This window comes from Macadamia integrifolia, chromosome 2, assembly GCF_013358625.1.
Source record: "Macadamia integrifolia cultivar HAES 741 chromosome 2, SCU_Mint_v3, whole genome shotgun sequence".
NCBI classification, from domain to species: domain Eukaryota; kingdom Viridiplantae; phylum Streptophyta; class Magnoliopsida; order Proteales; family Proteaceae; genus Macadamia; species Macadamia integrifolia.
Genome location: NC_056558.1, coordinates 25,829,935 through 25,848,235, shown reverse-complemented (window position 1 = coordinate 25,848,235; position 18,301 = coordinate 25,829,935). Strand labels below are relative to the sequence as shown.

The 18,301-nt window shown below is 38.1% G+C and overlaps 1 protein-coding gene and 1 long non-coding RNA gene across 2 annotated transcripts; both read left to right on the top strand.

Moving 5' to 3' along the window:
- Positions 1 to 1,120: 1,120 nt before the first annotated feature.
- Positions 1,121 to 15,518, top strand: LOC122068336 (DEAD-box ATP-dependent RNA helicase 15-like). Its single transcript, XM_042632211.1, has 12 exons — positions 1,121 to 1,328; positions 1,428 to 1,544; positions 3,068 to 3,168; positions 3,737 to 3,909; positions 4,045 to 4,276; positions 4,564 to 4,682; positions 5,325 to 5,381; positions 5,468 to 5,652; positions 14,348 to 14,492; positions 14,589 to 14,672; positions 14,751 to 14,814; positions 14,992 to 15,518. The coding sequence occupies exons 2-12, from the start codon at positions 1,429 to 1,431 to the stop codon at positions 15,000 to 15,002; spliced, it is 1,287 nt and encodes a 428-aa protein (XP_042488145.1). The 5' UTR covers positions 1,121 to 1,328; position 1,428; the 3' UTR covers positions 15,003 to 15,518.
- Positions 5,659 to 8,620, top strand: LOC122068353. The gene is made up of 2 exons (XR_006137095.1): positions 5,659 to 8,223; positions 8,334 to 8,620. It is a non-coding gene; the product is annotated as an uncharacterized LOC122068353 (long non-coding RNA).
- Positions 15,519 to 18,301: the final 2,783 nt, after the last annotated feature.

Sequence of the window (18,301 nt, the reverse complement as noted above, 5' to 3'; positions counted from 1 at the left end):
AGAGGACTCCACTTACTTATTTATGTGTCTAGAAACGAGTTTGACAAAATAAGTCATACTTGTTTTTCTGTTTCTTGGAATGACTTGTGAGACAAAAAATTAACCGATGGATCCCGATGAAAAGTTACACCTCCCAACCTAGCATTTACCTTACCTAGATGCTTTCCAAAGTTTAAAGATTCTCTAGGGAAACGAGAATGAATACATCAATTTTTTTACTTTGCTAGTGGAAGCCTTAAATTCACATCCATTGATTCCTTTGTGGGTTTCTTCCAATTCTCTCAAGACCCTCATGAATCGATTACTGAATTGTTGTTGGGATTGAAGTTTCAAATTCCCGAGCAAAACGTACACCGACCCAAGGAATCTATCAAACCTTATTTAATTCGAGAAACATGTTTATCAAACACCAAAAAATCTGTTTTTGTTTTACTAAAATCGTTTATACTGTTTCTAGACACAAAAATAGAATAAACGTTATCAAACGGTGCCTTAGACAACATTCCATTTATGCCGTTTCTGCGTTTTCTTGTTCCCAGAAATGGAGAACTACCTAAAAAGCGTTTGATAAAGTTGTTTTATTTCACCTGTTTATAAAAACATGAATAAAAATTTATGCCTATTTACAATTCTATAAACGACTTTGACGAAACAAGTCTAACTTGTTTTGTCGTTTCTACAAACGAATTGGAGAGAAAAAAAGGTTGTTATGCCCGATAAATCTCTCAACTATTTAAACCTAAAAAGAGGCAACCGAATCCCTTCTCCCTTTTGGGTATCCGATGATACTATTGGGTTTTTTAGTAGCATTAGGTCTGCAAAAAACTTTTTGAGAAACTGGTTTATCAAACACAAAAAAAACCGTTTTCATTTTCGAAAACGTGAAAAGCCGTTTCTGCTGTTTTTGTGTCGTGAACCATTATCAAAAGTGCCCTAGGTGTGGCGAAAGCATTGGTCCTATATCCGGGTGTCGGATCCTGGGTCAAAACTACCCAGACCGGACGAGGAGACACTTTGTCAATTTTATATTTATCGAGGGTGTTATTGTCCAACAAACCTGTCATTGCGATAAACTGGACTAAAAGGGTAAATTTGTACTTTTGGTCATACCTACACTTTATTCCTGTCACTACTGAAAACCCTAGCCGTCTCTCCCTCTCTCCCCCTTTCTCATCTTCTCCGAATCTCTTACTCAAAGCTGTGAGGGGATATCTTGTATTATCTTCTCTGTTTCTCTTCTGTTTTTATCTTTTCTTTTTCTCCTTATTTTTTCCTTGCAGAAGCTTTAATTCCTGACATTCTGTCATAATCTTCTCGCGGATTCAAAGGTAAATTAGTGCGGAAGCTTTTACGCAGATATGCAAACCCTACCCGTAGTTTATTCCAGTCCTTTGGAACTCTAAAACCCTAATTCTCCGTTTGTTTAGAATGGGAGAAACCAAGGAAACCGATGCTTATGAGGAAGAGCTTCTCGACTACGAAGAAGAAGAAGACAAGGCCCAGGATTCCGTCTCGGCCAAGGGCGCCGGTGAAGCGGTGAAGAAGTAATTCTTTGCTGTTTCCGTTCTTTTTTTGTGGGATTGTAGTTTATTGTGGTTCATTTGTTATTATAATTTTTTCCATGTAGATCTCAGGATTTCTGTAATATAGGGATTAGGTTTTGTGATTTCGTTAAGAATCCTGGATGGTACGTTGCTTAATTTCTGTGGCTAAAGATGCTATTTTTAGCTGTTTCAGAGTCATGTAGTTCAATATTAAGAGTTTCATTGACAGTCTGTTGCTTTTGGGAATATTCCAGTTTAGTAAAGCAAGTTTTCTCTTTGTCAAGTTCGCATGATTTTGGCCATGAGTGGTCAAGTATCTTAGTTTACTTTTCCGGTATACTATGGATGAATAGTTGAGAAACGGTTATAGAAAATGGGTATACTCCATATTGTTTCTATGGCTTCTGCACGTCAGTGCAATAGTGTAGCTGGGATTTGCTGATGATCTTTGGTCCGGAAAGCATGTGTTGTTTAATCAGTAATTGTGGAATTTATTGAACTCATGGTTTGTTAAGAAGCATCATGTAGATAAACTGTCTAGCAGAGATGAGGATGTTGATATGGATGTGTGGCAAAATTAGAAAGGGTGAGGTAAGGTATGATCACATTAGAGCTGATTTGGAAGTAGCTCCGATACATGATAGGCTACTAGAAAGTCACTTGAGGTGGCATGATCATGTTCAACGGAGGCCTTTGGATATGAGTGGTTTGATTCAGATTGAAGGAACTAAATGAGCTAGGGGTAGGCCTAAAATGACCCTAGGAGAAGTGGTGAGGAAAGAGATGCATAGCTTGGGCCTTGTATCAAGTATGATCTCGAATAGAGCTGTTTGGAAGGCAAGAATCCATGTTTCTAGCCCAATTTAGTTGGGATGACACTGAGTTGTTGTTGATTGAACTCTTGGATTGTTGTGCTGGATTTGTTCTAGAAATTGTTGAACACCACCCTCCTAAAAGAAAGAGAAAAAAAAAGGATCAAGGATTCGGTGTTTATGTTGATAACTTGATACGTTACTTCAATTCTACTTTTGTTACTGGAATGGTTAATTGTTTGATAATTCCAGATGGTTCTCATATTTTTTGTTTGGTAGACCAACATCTGTTCTACATTCCTTCCTCAAATTCGATTTCAGCACTATATTCTTAAAGAGTGTTAGATGTTGAAACATTCTATATTGTCTGATAATTCCACATAGGTTTTCCCCCATTAGTTTTTATCATTTTTCATTATGGTCTGATCTGTGTCAATTTCTCATTTTATTTCAGTCTAATGCCTCTGTATTTGTTCTTGCCCTCATCTGAGTTCTGGATGAGGTGTGAGTGTTGTGCTATGTGATTTTGAAGCTTGTGACTGCTGCCTTGTCTATCATCTAGTAAACTAGGGCATATGTATGTTGTATATGAATGCTTGGGGTTGCTCTAGGAAGAGAGTTTGGTCAAGTAAGCTTTTGCTTTGATGCTCGAGATACTATTATTGATACAGTCATCTAATCCTCTTTGTCTTGCAATCTTTTGTGGTGTAGGGGTTATGTCGGAATTCACAGCTCGGGATTCAGGGATTTTCTTTTGAAGCCAGAACTTCTGCGAGCAATTGTTGACTCAGGATTCGAGCATCCTTCAGAAGGCAAAAAATCCTAGATTCATCTTGTTGATTACAGCATTAGGATTTATTTGAATGCACATGGAATCTCTGCTCCCTTTTTCTGTGAAGTTCAGGATGCACTGAATTTGTTGTAAATGATGGCATAATTTTTCTGTCATTGTGGCCAGTTGACATGACTTCATGCACATACAAGTGTAATGCTCTGATCACTTTTGTGCACTGATAAGATTATTTAGGTGACAAACTAATTTAATAAATGTTTGTGAGGCAAAATATTTGGTACTTGTGGAGTTCCCAAATCATCTTCTGGGGGAGATCTGTTTAATAAGTCCGACAATTCACGTCTGTCATATTTTAATGTTGGATCTAACATCAGAGACATTGCATTTTTCTGCTTTATACACTTGATTACATGTCAACTCCTGTTCTTAAGGATTTTGCTTTTTTTTTTTCCAGGTAAAATACTACTTCCATACTACTATTTTGATACAGAAACTGGTTTGGTAAACCTTTCCATTAAAAGGAAACGGAAGGTTTTTTTTAGTTACTGAGGGTTCTTCCACTCCAATTTTATTTGGTTCTTCATCAGTGCAACATGAGTGCATCCCTCAGGCTATCTTGGGAATGGATGTCATCTGCCAAGCAAAATCTGGAATGGGGAAAACTGCTGTCTTTGTCCTATCAACTTTGCAGCAAATTGAGCCTGTTGCAGGTCAAGTTGCTGCCCTTGTTTTATGCCATACAAGGGAATTAGCATACCAGGTGTGTCTCTGAGACTATGGTATTCTTGTTGTTGCTTCTTATTTCAAGATTGACCCAAAATCTTTTGTTTCTGTAGAAGTTCCTTGATGTCTATGTTATAATTTACACCAAGTAATTGTCCACTATTGACTGCAGATTTGTCATGAGTTCGAGAGATTCAGTACCTACTTGCCAGATATCAAGGTTGCTGTCTTCTACGGTGGCGTCAACATCAAAACTCACAAAGATCTACTGAAGAATGAGTGCCCTCATATTGTTGTTGGAACACCTGGGAGGATATTGGCACTAGCAAGAGAAAAGGACCTCTCGTTGAAGAATGTCAGGCATTTTATTCTTGATGAATGTGACAAGATGCTTGAGTCACTTGGTACGTTTCTATTTTTTTCAATTTTTTAAAAGGTTCTAAAGTTCCTTTCTCACCACCCTTCTTTCTTTACATCTTTCGTCGTTACTCTGGTCGTCACCATCTTCATCTTTATCCTTTTGATTCTAAAGTTCCTTTCTCACCACCCTTCTTTCTTTACATCTTTCGTCGTTACTCTGGTCATCACCATCTTCATCTTTATCCTTTTGACGTTGAAGCTGAAGCTTCTTGTTTGTTACTATGGTTATGTTTCTTATCTCTTATCATGGATGTGCGTGTGTGTTTTGCAGACATGCGAAGAGATGTCCAAGAGATTTTCAAGATGACCCCACATGACAAGCAAGTCATGATGTTTTCAGCAACACTCAGCAAGGAGATTCGCCCTGTTTGCAAGAGATTTATGCAAGATGTAATGACCTGTGGCCAGTATTACTCAAATTTAGAAGTCAATATTTTCGTACTGCCAGTTTGCTGCAAGAGATATGCCAGGAATAATGATCACTATGATCTTGGAACTGCCATGCTTATCTGTGCCTAGCTATGATGTTCCTTTGGGGAAGTGTAGTTTGGAGCTTGAAGCTTGATAAAGTATTGCCAGAGGGTGTGGGAATCACTGGATTGAGGCTTATAGTCCTTCAGATTTTTGAAATGTGTCATGTGTGTTGGTTTTCCTGGGCTCGTGATTTCCTTCCCATTGTGCGTTTGTATTTTTTTTTTTTAACCACATCTGATTTCTTAGGCTAGCACTTCTTGTCCTCCGCTTTCTCCTCCTCCTTCACTTGCTTTTTCTTTCATTTCCACCCTGGGGGAATGGGCTTTGTTGGGGTTCTTATCCGAGTGCAGTATGAGTTGCCTGTATGCTGGAAGTGCAGGATTTACACTTATTTACATGTCATTGGCTGAAAATAGTTTTCTACTAGGGGTCTTTTATTGCTAATCGGGAGGAATGGAATCTTGGGCCGAGAATTGTTCCTCCATTATTCTGTATTGGATTGAATTAGTTTCAGAAGGGCTCCTAATCTGCTTTCATGTGACATTTGTTCCCTTTCAGCCAATGGAAATTTACGTGGATGATGAAGCCAAGCTGACCCTTCATGGTCTTGTACAGGTGTTCTAAATCATGCAAATCTTCCTTTCTGATTTGCTTTAAGCTGGATTCCCTAAACTCATGTGTAACTCTGCAATTCCTTGTAGCATTACATTAAATTGAGTGAGCTGGAGAAAAACCGCAAGTTGAATGACCTACTTGATGCCTTGGACTTCAATCAAGTTGTGATCTTTGTCAAAAGCGTGAGTAGAGCAGCTGAGCTCAACAAGTTACTCGTGGAGTGCAATTTTCCATCTATCTGCATCCACTCTGGGATGTCACAGGAGGAAAGGTTAGGAACAGTCATACAGAGTTCCTTTGTATACTAATAGTTCCATTCTCCTGATTTCATGTTTGACTATTTGGTTTATTTGTGTTGCCTGTTTTTCTGTTAAAGAAGTAGTTTATGTTTATCCTGCGCTATGAGAAATGAATAGTTTCTTACCAGTGCTACTGAGCCAATTGAGCTGATCTGTTATTTAAGAATCCACTTTTGACTGGTGGTAATGATTCTAAATGTTGGATGCCATTTTGGCTGATATTTTTCAATTTGGAAGAATTAAGTGCCACATGATGCTTCCTTCACGGTTAAAACATTGGAGTCAACTGAACAGTTAACCAAAGGCATGATATCAATTTGCACACGTGCACACATATGATTCAAGGAAACAATGGTACTGACTGCACTGATGTGAAATGTTTTAAACACTGGCCCTCTGGCCAGACATTCGTAATTTTCTAATACACCTATTTGCACAGCTGTTCAGCAAAATGTGCAGCTGGTGTGGGAATTTTCTCTTATTTTTAGAATATCCAGGGTTTTTAGACCAGTCTAAATAGAACTAGGCAACGCACTTAGTTATTGCATGGATTGAATGCCAGCATTAGAACCATAGGCCCCAAGGTTGTATTTGGTTGTCCAGTGAGAGCAGTATGTGGAAACTTCCCTTTTTGATCAATTACCTACGCTTTTTTTTGTTTGAATGTCGTGGTGTCTAGGTGAGTGCATTTGGGATATTTCTTTTTCCACCCACTTGTGAGTGTGTATGTACCTTTTAAAAGTAGGCCCCACCATTGCACTCAGCACAAACAAACATCATCGCACGAAAATGTATCTTTTTTGTTTTCCGCTTCACTGCACTCTCTCCCCGATTTTCATTTTTGCACATGTTGTCTTCTCTATACAACCAAACACATCTTATAGAATAAGCAATATCCCTCACGAGTGGGCTTATGTAATTAAATTTGTGTCGAGTCTTTTTGCTGGCATTCATTATTTTGAAATTGTAGTTCATATGCTTTGTTTAAGGCTCTTTATGCTCTATCTGACCCCTTTCATCTTGGTAGTTTCTTCGACATACATTGTTTGTTTTTGATCCCTAGTTTCCCCAATTTTCATTCTTGAGATATATTGTTTATGCTACTTTTTTGAATTCCTGATTAAACAACTTTGGCTGCTTAATATGTATGTGAGCTATAATGCACTTAAAATCTCTCTTCTTCTTCTCCTCTCCTTTTTTTTTTTTGACTCTCTTGATATTTTCATTTGAGAAGTAAACCATTTGTATGCCATAACATTGCTTCTTTTGGAGCACCACTCAAGTTGTTGCATATAATGTTCTTGGCTTTTGTGACTTTCTCCCCCCAAGGTTATTAAATTATCAACTCAACTCATGCTAAGTACACTTTGTTGGTTACTGGAATCTTTTATCTCATTGGCTCAAACTTACTGTTTCAGCCTTTCACCCTTCCGCTTGTAATTTTAACAATTTTAATTTCCTAATATCACTCGCTTTTGGGACATATATTTTTTATTACACCTGGCCAAACCACCTTATTATCGATGGATTTCCCAAGTTAGAAGAAGGTGGACGCTTTTATTATCACTCGTGGTGGATTCCTCAAGAGCTCTTTGTGGTTGAACCCTTGTTTCCGAAATTTCTTCCTTGAGATATATTTTTATGCTACTTATTGAATTCTTGATTAAACAACTTTGGCTACTTAACATGTTTGTGAGTTATAATGTGCTTGTCTGTTCCGTTGCCTCTCTGGACATCTTCATTTGAGAAATAAACCATTTGTTTTCCATAATACTGCATCTTTTGGAGCTCCATTGAAGTTGTCGCATTTAACTTTCTTGGCCTTTGAGATTTCCTTCCTCAGAGGTTATTAAATTATCAACTCCATTCATGCCGAGTGCTGTTTGTTGGCTGCTATAATCTTTGTTCTTATATTTATTCTTCTCTATTCTCATTTGGTTCAAACGTAGTCTGTTTCAGCCTTTCGCCCTTCTGTTTGTGATTTTACCATTTTGATTGCCTAATATCACCGAGTCTTCTATATATATTCTTTATTATACATGGCCAAACCACCTTATTATCAATGGATTTTCCTGAATTAGAAGAAAGTGAACCTTTTGTTATGACTCTCGGTGGAATACTGGAGAGCTCTTTGTTGTTAGGGGAGCTCCATAGGAGGCTTCTTATTGGAAATCTATTTTCTCCTAATGTTTTGTTTCTTTTGCTATTTCTTGCTATGTTTTGGATCTTTTAGCACCTTGCAGAATCTTAAATTTTCTGTTTCGACATGTTTATGCCATATAAATTCATATTTTCCTTGTTTTTTAGGCTTTGGTTTCGATTAACGCTGGCTGAATAGGTCTCATGCATCAGTTTAGTTTTAGAGCAAGGGTTCTGTCACAGTATTTTCGCAATGTGGCTGGTTTTGCTTCTAGATTAAAATATGGCCTTGGTATGGGCTTTATGAGGAGGTAATGCCCCATCTAGGGAAGACAGATAGATTGTTTAACAACTGCAGTCAGCAAGATGCTCTGATTGTTAAATTAACAGTAACTGCATTCAAGGTTAGTCCGGAGTTGGATTAGACAGTTATCAGCTGCCAATGATTTGGAGGTGGTGTATTTTGCAGCATTACATAAACTCATACGAATATCTTGGATGTCTTTTTTGATAGTTGCTGAACCCACTCGACTATGTTGAACTAAAAAGTAGCAGAACAGAGTCGCAGATGACAGAACACAGGAAAATGTGGCTGAAACTTGATATTGGAAAGTGCAAGTTTTCTTTTATGTGTTTATTTCTTAGGCAATGATGTTCATATTTTGGACTATCCAGTTTAGAAATTTTGTTGAAGTCGGCTTTATAATTTTTCAGATCTACTTGGGATGAGCTTTGAGTTGTCAAATTTTTGTTTTTGTTTTCCTTAATCTTTAGCAGTCCCACTAATTATTGGATGTGTCATTTAGTTCATGTCAGTTCTACTTATTTCATATTGCCAACATCAGTCAGTTCTCTTCGCTTGGCTTCACTCGTCTTAAAATCTTTTTCCCGCAAAACATCCCATTGTAATTCTGTAGGACTTTGTTCCTGCATATATCTGGCATAGTTTTCCATGACCGTTGCATACTTAAGCACTCAATGGTATTGTAGAACCAATACCTAACTAGGAAGCTAGGGTCTAATTCCACAGTAGGATCTTTCACCCACTAAATAATGAATCTGAAACTGAAAAGAAAAGAAAATAGAAGAAGACAAAAGAAAAAGATATGTTCAAGCCTCCCACCTGAAGTGCAGAGGAGGCCTCTCACCTAACTCCAACCTAGCCTCCCGCTAGGGCTTCTGCATCCCACAGATCTGTCTCTCAGAGTCACAATATGATGCCATTGTTTTTATTCTTTTTAATCGCCTAAGCCGAACTAACTATTCAACCAACCTATGATCCATTTATTTAATCACCTTACTGTCAGTAAACCATGTGTTGGGTTATCGTTGCGGGAGATCTTGGAATGTGCCTGTTGTGTGGATGCACATACAAATAAGGTCAGCCACTATTCGACCTTGCGGAGAGTGAATTCTATATTATATCAGTCGGGTAGGATGGACTAGGGTTCTGGGAAATTCTCTATGAATTCTTCTTTGCAAGAGACATCTCCGGGTGTAGTGATGTCTCCAGCAGCCTTGCGGGGATCTCCAGATCAAGTAATTTGTTTATAACTTCAATCGTAGGGAGTGGTCACCCCCTCTTGTATTAATATGTAACTTAAATTACAAAATAGGAAACCGTGGACTGCTTACTTCTTAGAAACTAATTAACTACCTAATTGGTTGTAAGAAAATAGGATCCTATTGACATGAACTCACGGCCATGGAAGTAATAAAAAGAAGAATTTCTGTTGTTGGACCATCTGCTCTTTCTGGTCGTTTTTGTCTTCTCTAGAGAAGATCAGATGCTAAAAATGAAAGTTTTCATAGCGCATGCCGAAAGGGTACCAATTAAGCCGACCATTAATGACTAGTCGAACACCAGGAGCAATCTGATTCCTCATTTGATAAGACCGCTTTTAGCAACATGAAACGAAACCAAACTAAAATAGTTTGGAGCCCAGAAAAAACTTCTTCATGAGGTGAGGTACTTGATTCGGTTTGAATGGGGGTCTTCCTTTTTTTTGGTTGAAGTAGCCACGACTTCGGTTGTGGTCGGTTCAAACACAAATCCGTGGCACCCATTGCATGCTAGAAGAAAAATACCAAACATAAAATAGAAACTAAGACATAAAAGGTCTTCTTGGTCTTCCATGCAAGGCATCCGTTCTTTTGGAATGGTCTTCTTGCAGTCCCACACAACTCTTCAAAACCTGAGGAGATATTTTCTCCTGCAAGCCGTCAAAAAGTTTCTAAAATCCATGCCTAAATATTCTCCATGCAGACCAGAATTGGACTCTTGAAATCCCTCTGCCTCATGGATTTTATACAGACAAGCAAATTCCATGGGGCACATGAGATTTGTGAATTTTATCTTCTCCCTTAACTGTTGATATTATCCCAACTTAATGGGGTCAGCTACATGGATCCAAGCAAGGAATGAGAAAATGAAAAGTGATAGGAAACAAATCACAGAAATTGTAACGGAGTAGAATACAACTAGATGGGGTGTGCTACCCGGATACTGGACCTCCAATCTGCTCTATTCGATGCCATACTTGGAGCAAGGCCTAATTTGCTCAAGTCTTTTCTCACCACTTCTCCTATTATCATTTTTGGCCTGCCCCTTACTCTTTTACATCCTTCTATTTGGATCAGGTCAGCTCCTTCTTGGTGCATCCAATGGCCTTCGTTGAACATGGCCATGCCGTTTAAATTGACTATCCTAAAGTTTATCATAAATTGGGGCAACTCCCAAGTATGCTCTAATGCTTTCGTACCTTACCTTATATTTCTTATTTTTCTTGCGCATCCATTTTAACATTCTCATATCTGCTACACAACTTTTCAATGTCACTTCTTAACTTCCCAACATGCCGCACCATGTATCGTTGCCGAGACTGTCAACGAGACTGTCCTATAAAATTTTTCCTTCTAAGTTTTATAGGGACACGCCGGTCGCACAAAACTCTGGTCGCACTTCTCCACTTCGTCCATCCCACTTTAATTCTGCGTGACATATCTTCTATATCGCCTTTCATTATTTATGATAAATCCAAAAATCTAAAAAATTCACTTTGTGGTATCTCTCTCCCCTCAGTAGTCACCATGTCATTATCCATCATAGTATGGCTAAATTTACACATCATATACTTAGTCTTTGTTCTATTTATTTTAAAGCCTCTTGATTCCTAGGTTGATCTGCATCGCTCCAGTTTAGCCTCGAGTCTTGTTTTTATGTCATCCAATAGTACAATATCATCGGCGAATAACATACACCGTGGAATGATGTAGATCCACATCCATCATGGACTTCCACAGGAGGAGAGCCCAGCCCAAAGTGGGCTAGTCGATCTCGACTTTAAAGTGGTTATTTGTATATTAATTTATTTCATTAGTTAATAAGGCCCATTGGGCCCATCGATTTAAATTATTCAATAAGGCCCATAGTAGCCATCGATTTAATTGTAATCAGCCCATTAGTGGCTAGTAGCTAATTAACTAGTTAGTTACCTATTCCAATTAGGTATCTAGTCTAGTCCTAGTAGGAGTATGACTCCTAGTTCTAATGTGACTGCTAGTAGCTAGTTTCTGACCTCTATTTATAGAGGAGCTCTTGTACTCAGATTTCTCAGATTTGAATAAAGAATTATTGCGCTCAATTTCTTAAACAGCCGAGATGGCTGTGGGTGAGATGCCTGGGCCCCCACCCCACCCCACCCACCCACCCACATTCTTCTTGCTGTCTTCTTGTTTTTTTGATAATTACTTGCTGTTTATGTTACTGTTATTGAAGAACTTGGAGAAGAGCTCAGATCTGTGCAAACCCATCGATACCAGGATCGACCAGACTTAGACAAGCCCCTATGAAGACCAATCGATCTTCACATCTGCCGCACCTAAGGTCTGATCTGCGGACCCTTTTAGGGTCTGGTTCTGCTCTCCAGGAGGACCACTCGATCCATTCTTGGAGCCCAACTAAAGTTGCTAGATGTTGTTCTTGGAGTTCTTGATTTGTTTCTCTGTGGTCTGAAATCAAGAAAGTGTTTATCTCCTTTACCAGCCGTCAGAGACTCAGAAATCTTCCATATTTGGGGGTTGTTATTATACCCTTACTGGGGCCTACAGTTGACCTCAATTTGAGGCCAATCTGAGCTGCCTGCTCTTAGCCGCAGGTATCCCTTGTCTGTCCTATCGCAGGTCACTTTCTCTCTCCTATCAATTGGGTTTTTGTCTGGTTCTTTGTTGCTGATTTGTCTATTACTCTGTGGGGTTATTTATGGTTTATTTCCTTATTTTTCCTAGTTTTACTTCTGATTTTGTCGAGCTAATTAAAGAGTCTTATCTGATATGGGGTTCGGGGCTGTAATACATTGGGGGTAGTTATTTTGCAACCTACTTCTACATTATGGAACCTCTCTTTGAATGCTTTTGGTCAGCTCATCCATTACAAGCACAAATAGGTAAGGGCTTAAAGCTGATCCTTGATGATGTCCAATACTAATGGGGAACTCACTCCCTTGACCACCCTTGGTTCTCAGAATAGTCACCACTTCATTATACATATCTTTAATTATATCTGCCAGATTAACTCTCTAGGGATTCGGTCATAAGCCTTTTCCAGGTTAATAAAGACCATGTGTAGGTCTTTCTTGGCAGTTCTATAGGTCTCCATTAACTGTTGATATCCTCCCAAACGGGCAAGCTTGGTAGTAAAAAAAAATCTGGAAAATAGTCCTCAAAATAAGGCTGGTCGACCTGGATTTCTTTCCTCCAAATCAGCAGTCGACAGCTATTCTTTTCTAAATATGGCTGGCTCGATGGATATCCTTGGGCAGAATATAGGCTGGCAATTGGAATTAAATAAATCCATAATATGGACCAGGTATGGACCCATTTTGAAACCCAATTGATGTGCCAGTACTGCATCAGATGCTGACCTTGGTGCAGAATTGTGACTCAGAATCTGGGCACCTTTCAGCTACATCGTTGAATATGGTTGATTAGGTTGGTAGGTTGGCTGCAGAACATTTTCTTTCCAAATAAAGCCACCTCATGATCTCCCAAGTTCACCTTATTATGTTCCTAAAAGTACTAAAAATCATGTGGAGATCTCCCTTGTTAATGTTTAGTAGCCTATATTTTTTCATTTTAATCCATTCAATATTCTGTCCCAAACTTTTAGTGTCCAAAGCTTGATTTCATGAAGCTGGTGCTGTACAACTCTTTTGAGTATTTCAGGCTCTCTTTTGAGGTTTCACCTTATTTTACTTCTGCAACTGGTTGCCCCTTTTGTTCTCTTCCATGTTAACCTGGCAGTCCGCTAATTTTTTTTTTTTTTTCGGGGTATAATATTTCTCCCTTTCGAATAAGAATGAGATAATTCTGACATGCATTTTTTTTTCTTTTTGGTAAAATAATTCTGGCATGTATATGATCCAATTTGGAGTACTTTGCATGCTTTTTCTTTAAGATTAAACCATATGAAGGTGCTACTTCGATTGACATTGGTAACTTATGTATTTTGCAAAGCTTGATGATCATTAAGTCAAACATTGTTCATCAGTAGGCATTTTTTCTGGGATTTGGGGGTTTCTGTTGTTATTTACTTATTCTTGGGATTCCACTTGTTGGAACTCGTATTACTCCTCTAGAAAGTATAGGACTGAGTTCCCTTCAATGAATGTGAAACGGACATCCCCTAAATTGTGGCTTTATCTCTTCCATTTGGCAGTTCCCTTGGTGCCTTTTTTTTCTGTTTTAGTTTTTTGAACGGTCTTGGTGCTCAAACTTTATAGCCATGTTTCCCATCACTCTCAATCTGTTATCAACTTTATTAGACTTCACATTCTTTTTTGATGGATTGTAGATTGGAAACTGTTAGTATAAAAAGTGGACAACTATTGTGCTGATGTTAAACTATTGACATGTTATGATCTATGGGAAGACCCTATGTGCCCCTATTCTTAGTCTCACAATGATCAAATGCACCCTTCACAAAGCTTATCTAGGCCAGGCTGGGATTCGTTGTTTGGGGGGGGGGGTCTGAGTGTTGCATATTTATGCATAAGTAGCGTTCTTGTTATTAATTATATATAGAAATTTATTGGAAGAAGTTTAAAATTGTAGGGGTTGTTTCTTGTCTAATATGTGGCATCTTCATCATTTTATGTTTCTGAATTTTTTTGAACTTTTGCCTATATTCATATATCTTAATTTAGGGAAAAGGTTGGCACAACACCGGTGTACAGTAGGCTAGCACCCACCTGTATCTCTCTCTCTCTCTCTCTCTTCCCAGTTTTGAAAGGGCTCCCTGCCCCTCTTGCATGATACACCATCCCACGCCCTCTCATTGGTGCCACGGTGCCGCCTGCTAGTTTACCACATACAAGTGGTGTGCCTATCCCTGTCCCCTGAATTTATGTGCCTTGACTAAAAGCTCTTCAGGATGTCTGGGTCAAACATGAAGCCTTAAAACTGCACACAGTATTAGTTCTGTACTCCGAATATTTTCTGAGCTGTAGTGTCATAACATGATTCTTGCAGGTTGACACGTTACAAGGGTTTCAAGGAGGGGCATAAAAGAATTCTTGTGGCTACTGATTTGGTGGGCAGGGGAATAGATATTGAACGTGTCAACATTGTTATCAACTATGACATGCCAGATTCTGCTGACACGTACTTGCACAGGGTAGGTCCTCAACCCTTGGTAGTTTTTTTACGTCTATGTAGCTTTGGTAAATCACTGTCACTTAGCATGTTTATACTTTATTCAAATTCTTAACAGGTGGGCAGAGCTGGCAGGTTTGGTACCAAAGGACTTGCAATTACATTCGTCTCATCTGCTTCCGACTCTGATGTTCTCAATCAGGTTAGACTTGTTAGAACATACTGCATTGTCATGTTTTGGAATTCTCTGTAGGTCTTCAATTTTTTGGTTTGAGTGCAGGTTCAAGAGAGGTTTGAAGTGGACATAAAAGAACTTCCAGAGCAGATCGATACATCTACTTACAGTATGTATCCATCCAGTATTATTTCACTTGAAACTTCGATGGGTATATCAAATTAGATCTTAATGCAATTCTATGAATGCAAGTTATTACTTTCTTAATCAAGAAGAAAAATTTCTGCTTCGTGCTATCATTTTGTAACGTGTAAGGTTCTTATGGTTTATTATAATATTCTTGCAGTGCCATCTTGATGGAAGAAGTTTGGATGAAGTGTGGTAATTCTATTTACTTCAAAAGTCTGGGAGTTGGTCAACTGGATGACTGTGGTGTGGACTTGGATGAATTCTTGTTCAATCAATTAATTGGAAGTGCTCCATTTCAATGAATTCAATGCATGAGAAGATTTGCTGTTTTTCTTTTTTTTTTTTTTTGGGGGGGTGTGGTGGTGGTGGAGGTGCTGTTTTCGCACTATGTAATTGTTATTGAAGTTTAGAGCAAATTGGCAGCTGGAAAGTAGATTTAGGTGAGAACTATATATGTAGTATCGTAGTTCTGTAACTCAAAGCATTTTAGCGAGTACCAAACACAGTTGTTACCTTTTCTTTTTTCATCTTTCACAGCTATTGAGGTTACCCAAATGGATGTTCTATGAGAAAATATAAGTTTGTTTCTCTGATGTGATGACCGAACACTAATTGTAAATTCATTGCTTCCATCTGTAGGGGTTTAGCAAAACTTTTCTGGAATGGAACTTTTATTATCCCTTATGTTAGTCTGAAAGGTAAATCTAATTTTCGGTTGGTCAATATTTTGAATTATTTTTGTGGGCTTTATTAAACTGGCAAGTGCTCTGGCAACGGCTTAAGTGTCATGAGTCGTGGGGCATTGGGTATATCGTATACATCTAATTTAAAGGTTCGGTTTTAGTGCAAGTATTTTTTTTTTTAAAATAAAATGTTGGTTTAAATTTTTTTTATGGTTTTTATTTTTTTATCCGATGGTATTTTTTTTATTATTTTTATCGAAATGGATATAAACTTAAAATTGAATTGAATTGTTTATTATTCTTATAATTTTTTTTTTTGAAGTCATTTAGTGTGAACTTATATTTTTTTTTATTGAAATATGTTTAAATTTAATATTGAATGATTTAAATTTATTATGTACATATTAATCAATTTCAAGGTTTATTTAAATGGTTTAGTAAAAGTAATCAAATTTTTTTACAATAATATCTTTCAGCAGCGGTTGTTTTTGGCAAAGCTGCTTGTAATCATTTTTTCAACTTCATCGGCCTATTGGCCATTACAATATTAATTGTAATCTTTCGCATATATGTATAGGAACAATAGTTCTGCTTACGTTAGTTTTCAGCTATTTTGAAGTAATTTTATAGTTGATATTTTGGGTCTTTGTTGGTTATATATTGGAGGCTATACATTGACATCAATCCTCAAAATTTTATTGTCATTGAATCGAAGATATTTCTATAGCATTTATTTGCAGAAATCGTGAAACCCCATACTCATTCCTCTACAATTAATTTTCAAAAGACATTCAATCCGTCATTTCTACCAAAAAAAAAAAAAAAAAAAGGAAAATGAAAAAATAATCCAGTCATTTGAAGAATCTTGTTCTTATAAATATTATGCTGGGGAAACAACTGCCTAATGCAGTTGGTGAGGATGTGATGCGATAAACACACACTTATCAAGAGGTCTCGTATTACCTTTCTCTTTCCTCCTTCTATAGCGTACGTTAAGTACTCATCTAAAAAAAAATTGTGCTGGGGGCGGACGTAGATGAAGCAAGGTGCTGCAATTCAAAAACCCGATTTTCTCATTAGTCACACTGATGATCTTGTTGCTATTGAACCATAGAAGGGATTATCGACATGGAGGTTGATGTCACATTTCCAGATCCAGTAGGTGTTGGTAGGAGTAAAATTGCCGATGAGGGAGAAGATGGAGCTCTTAAAGTGGAAGGAGATATCCATGTAGAAGTCGGGTATCCTGCGGGTAACACTGATGAAACAAACATCATGGGAATAGCGACAGCACCACTTGAACCAAGCGGAGAGGTTTTGAGAGGTGTTTTGCGAAGCACAATTATGTTTTTGTCCTTTATCTAAAGGTATCTATCTAATTTTACATTACTATATGTAAAATTGCACTATTTATCTCATCGTAAAAGTGAATTAATTGTATAGAGGGGTATATTATGTCTGGTAGAAAGTAAGACACTCATTTATTTTATGAAATAAAAATAATAATTTTTAATTAAAGGATTAAAGTTTTTGGTGGGGCTTAAGGGCTGCGTCGCAAGCCTCAGCCATGAAAACGCATGGGGAGACATCGACTAGGTGGTGCAGTAGTCATTGCAAACCCTCGTGTGGACGCAATGCCCCTACTCTCACCCAAAAAACACTTACCCTCAGTTGGATTATAACATTCAATGATGGTTCTTAAAACTTCCATCATATATTTTATGAGAGAGGGTTCCTTAAAAGATAACAGAACCCTACATCAACGGGAAGACTAATAGGAGAATACTCATAAACATCAACAATGGAGGGATTTCCACTAATGGAGAATACACAAACTGCTGTGGTTCAAATATGATTAATTCGTTACTAATTTTCTACGGATAATAAACTGTGGTCATAGGTCTATGTCGGTGGAAACACCAACGGTCCCCGCAGCTCTAGGACATTTTTCTTGTATTTTACTTTAAATGATTCATTATTATCTCATTTATTTATTCTTTTTTAATTTTTGATTCGAATAAAAAGACAGAAATGACAAATCATTTACAACTTTGGCAAAAAAAAAAGAGGGTAGTCCTTAACATCCTTTACCAAAAAAAAGTAAGTTTAAGTAAATCTCAATTGGGAAAATTACCTGATTACCCAGTATTGGGTTTGGTTTTACCGAAATACCCACGATGGGTTTCACTCAACATATATACCCAAAACTAGTTTGCGTATTACCGACATACCCAAAACAGTGGAAGTCGTACGCCAGACTTCGTATCCCTACGCATTGAACTTGATTCATGTTCCAACCGGTGAAAAAAATTCCGATTTCAATTCTAATCGTCTTCTACAATCGATTCTTTAACGTCCGGTGATCCGATCGCGTCATTGAGGGCATAAGTTTCTGTTCGGACTATGTATTTCCGAAAGGGGAAGGAATGGGTTGCTGATTTCAGTTGTTCGGACTATGGATTTCCGAGAAGAGGAAGACTTGGTTGCTGGTTTCAGGAGATTTAGGGCTTAAATAGAATGGAGGGAGAAGGACGGCGGGAGAAGGACTCGAGGGAGAAGAATCGGTTGACTCACCCATCGACTTCTCATTCACACACAGAGAGACAGAGTGGGGGAGAGAACTGGTGCTGCGTGAGTGCTCTCCTCCAGTTTACGATTCTGAAGTTTCTTCTCTTGGAACCGTTTGTTGTTCCTGTCACTTCTTCTGGTGCTGCTCCGGCTCCTGCTCCGGCTCTGGCTCCATCGCCATGGGAGAAAGACAAAGGAGGGGAGACAACTCAGACC

Excerpts from the sequence above, each read along its gene's own strand:
- LOC122068336 (XM_042632211.1), top strand. The coding sequence starts at position 1,429 with ATGGGAGAAACCAAGGAAACCGATGCTTATGAGGAAGAGCTTCTCGAC. Across the intron at positions 5,653-14,347 it reads GGGATGTCACAGGAGGAAAG|GTTGACACGTTACAAGGGTT; the intron begins GTTAGGAACAGT and ends TGATTCTTGCAG. Across the intron at positions 14,673-14,750 it reads ACTCTGATGTTCTCAATCAG|GTTCAAGAGAGGTTTGAAGT; the intron begins GTTAGACTTGTT and ends GTTTGAGTGCAG.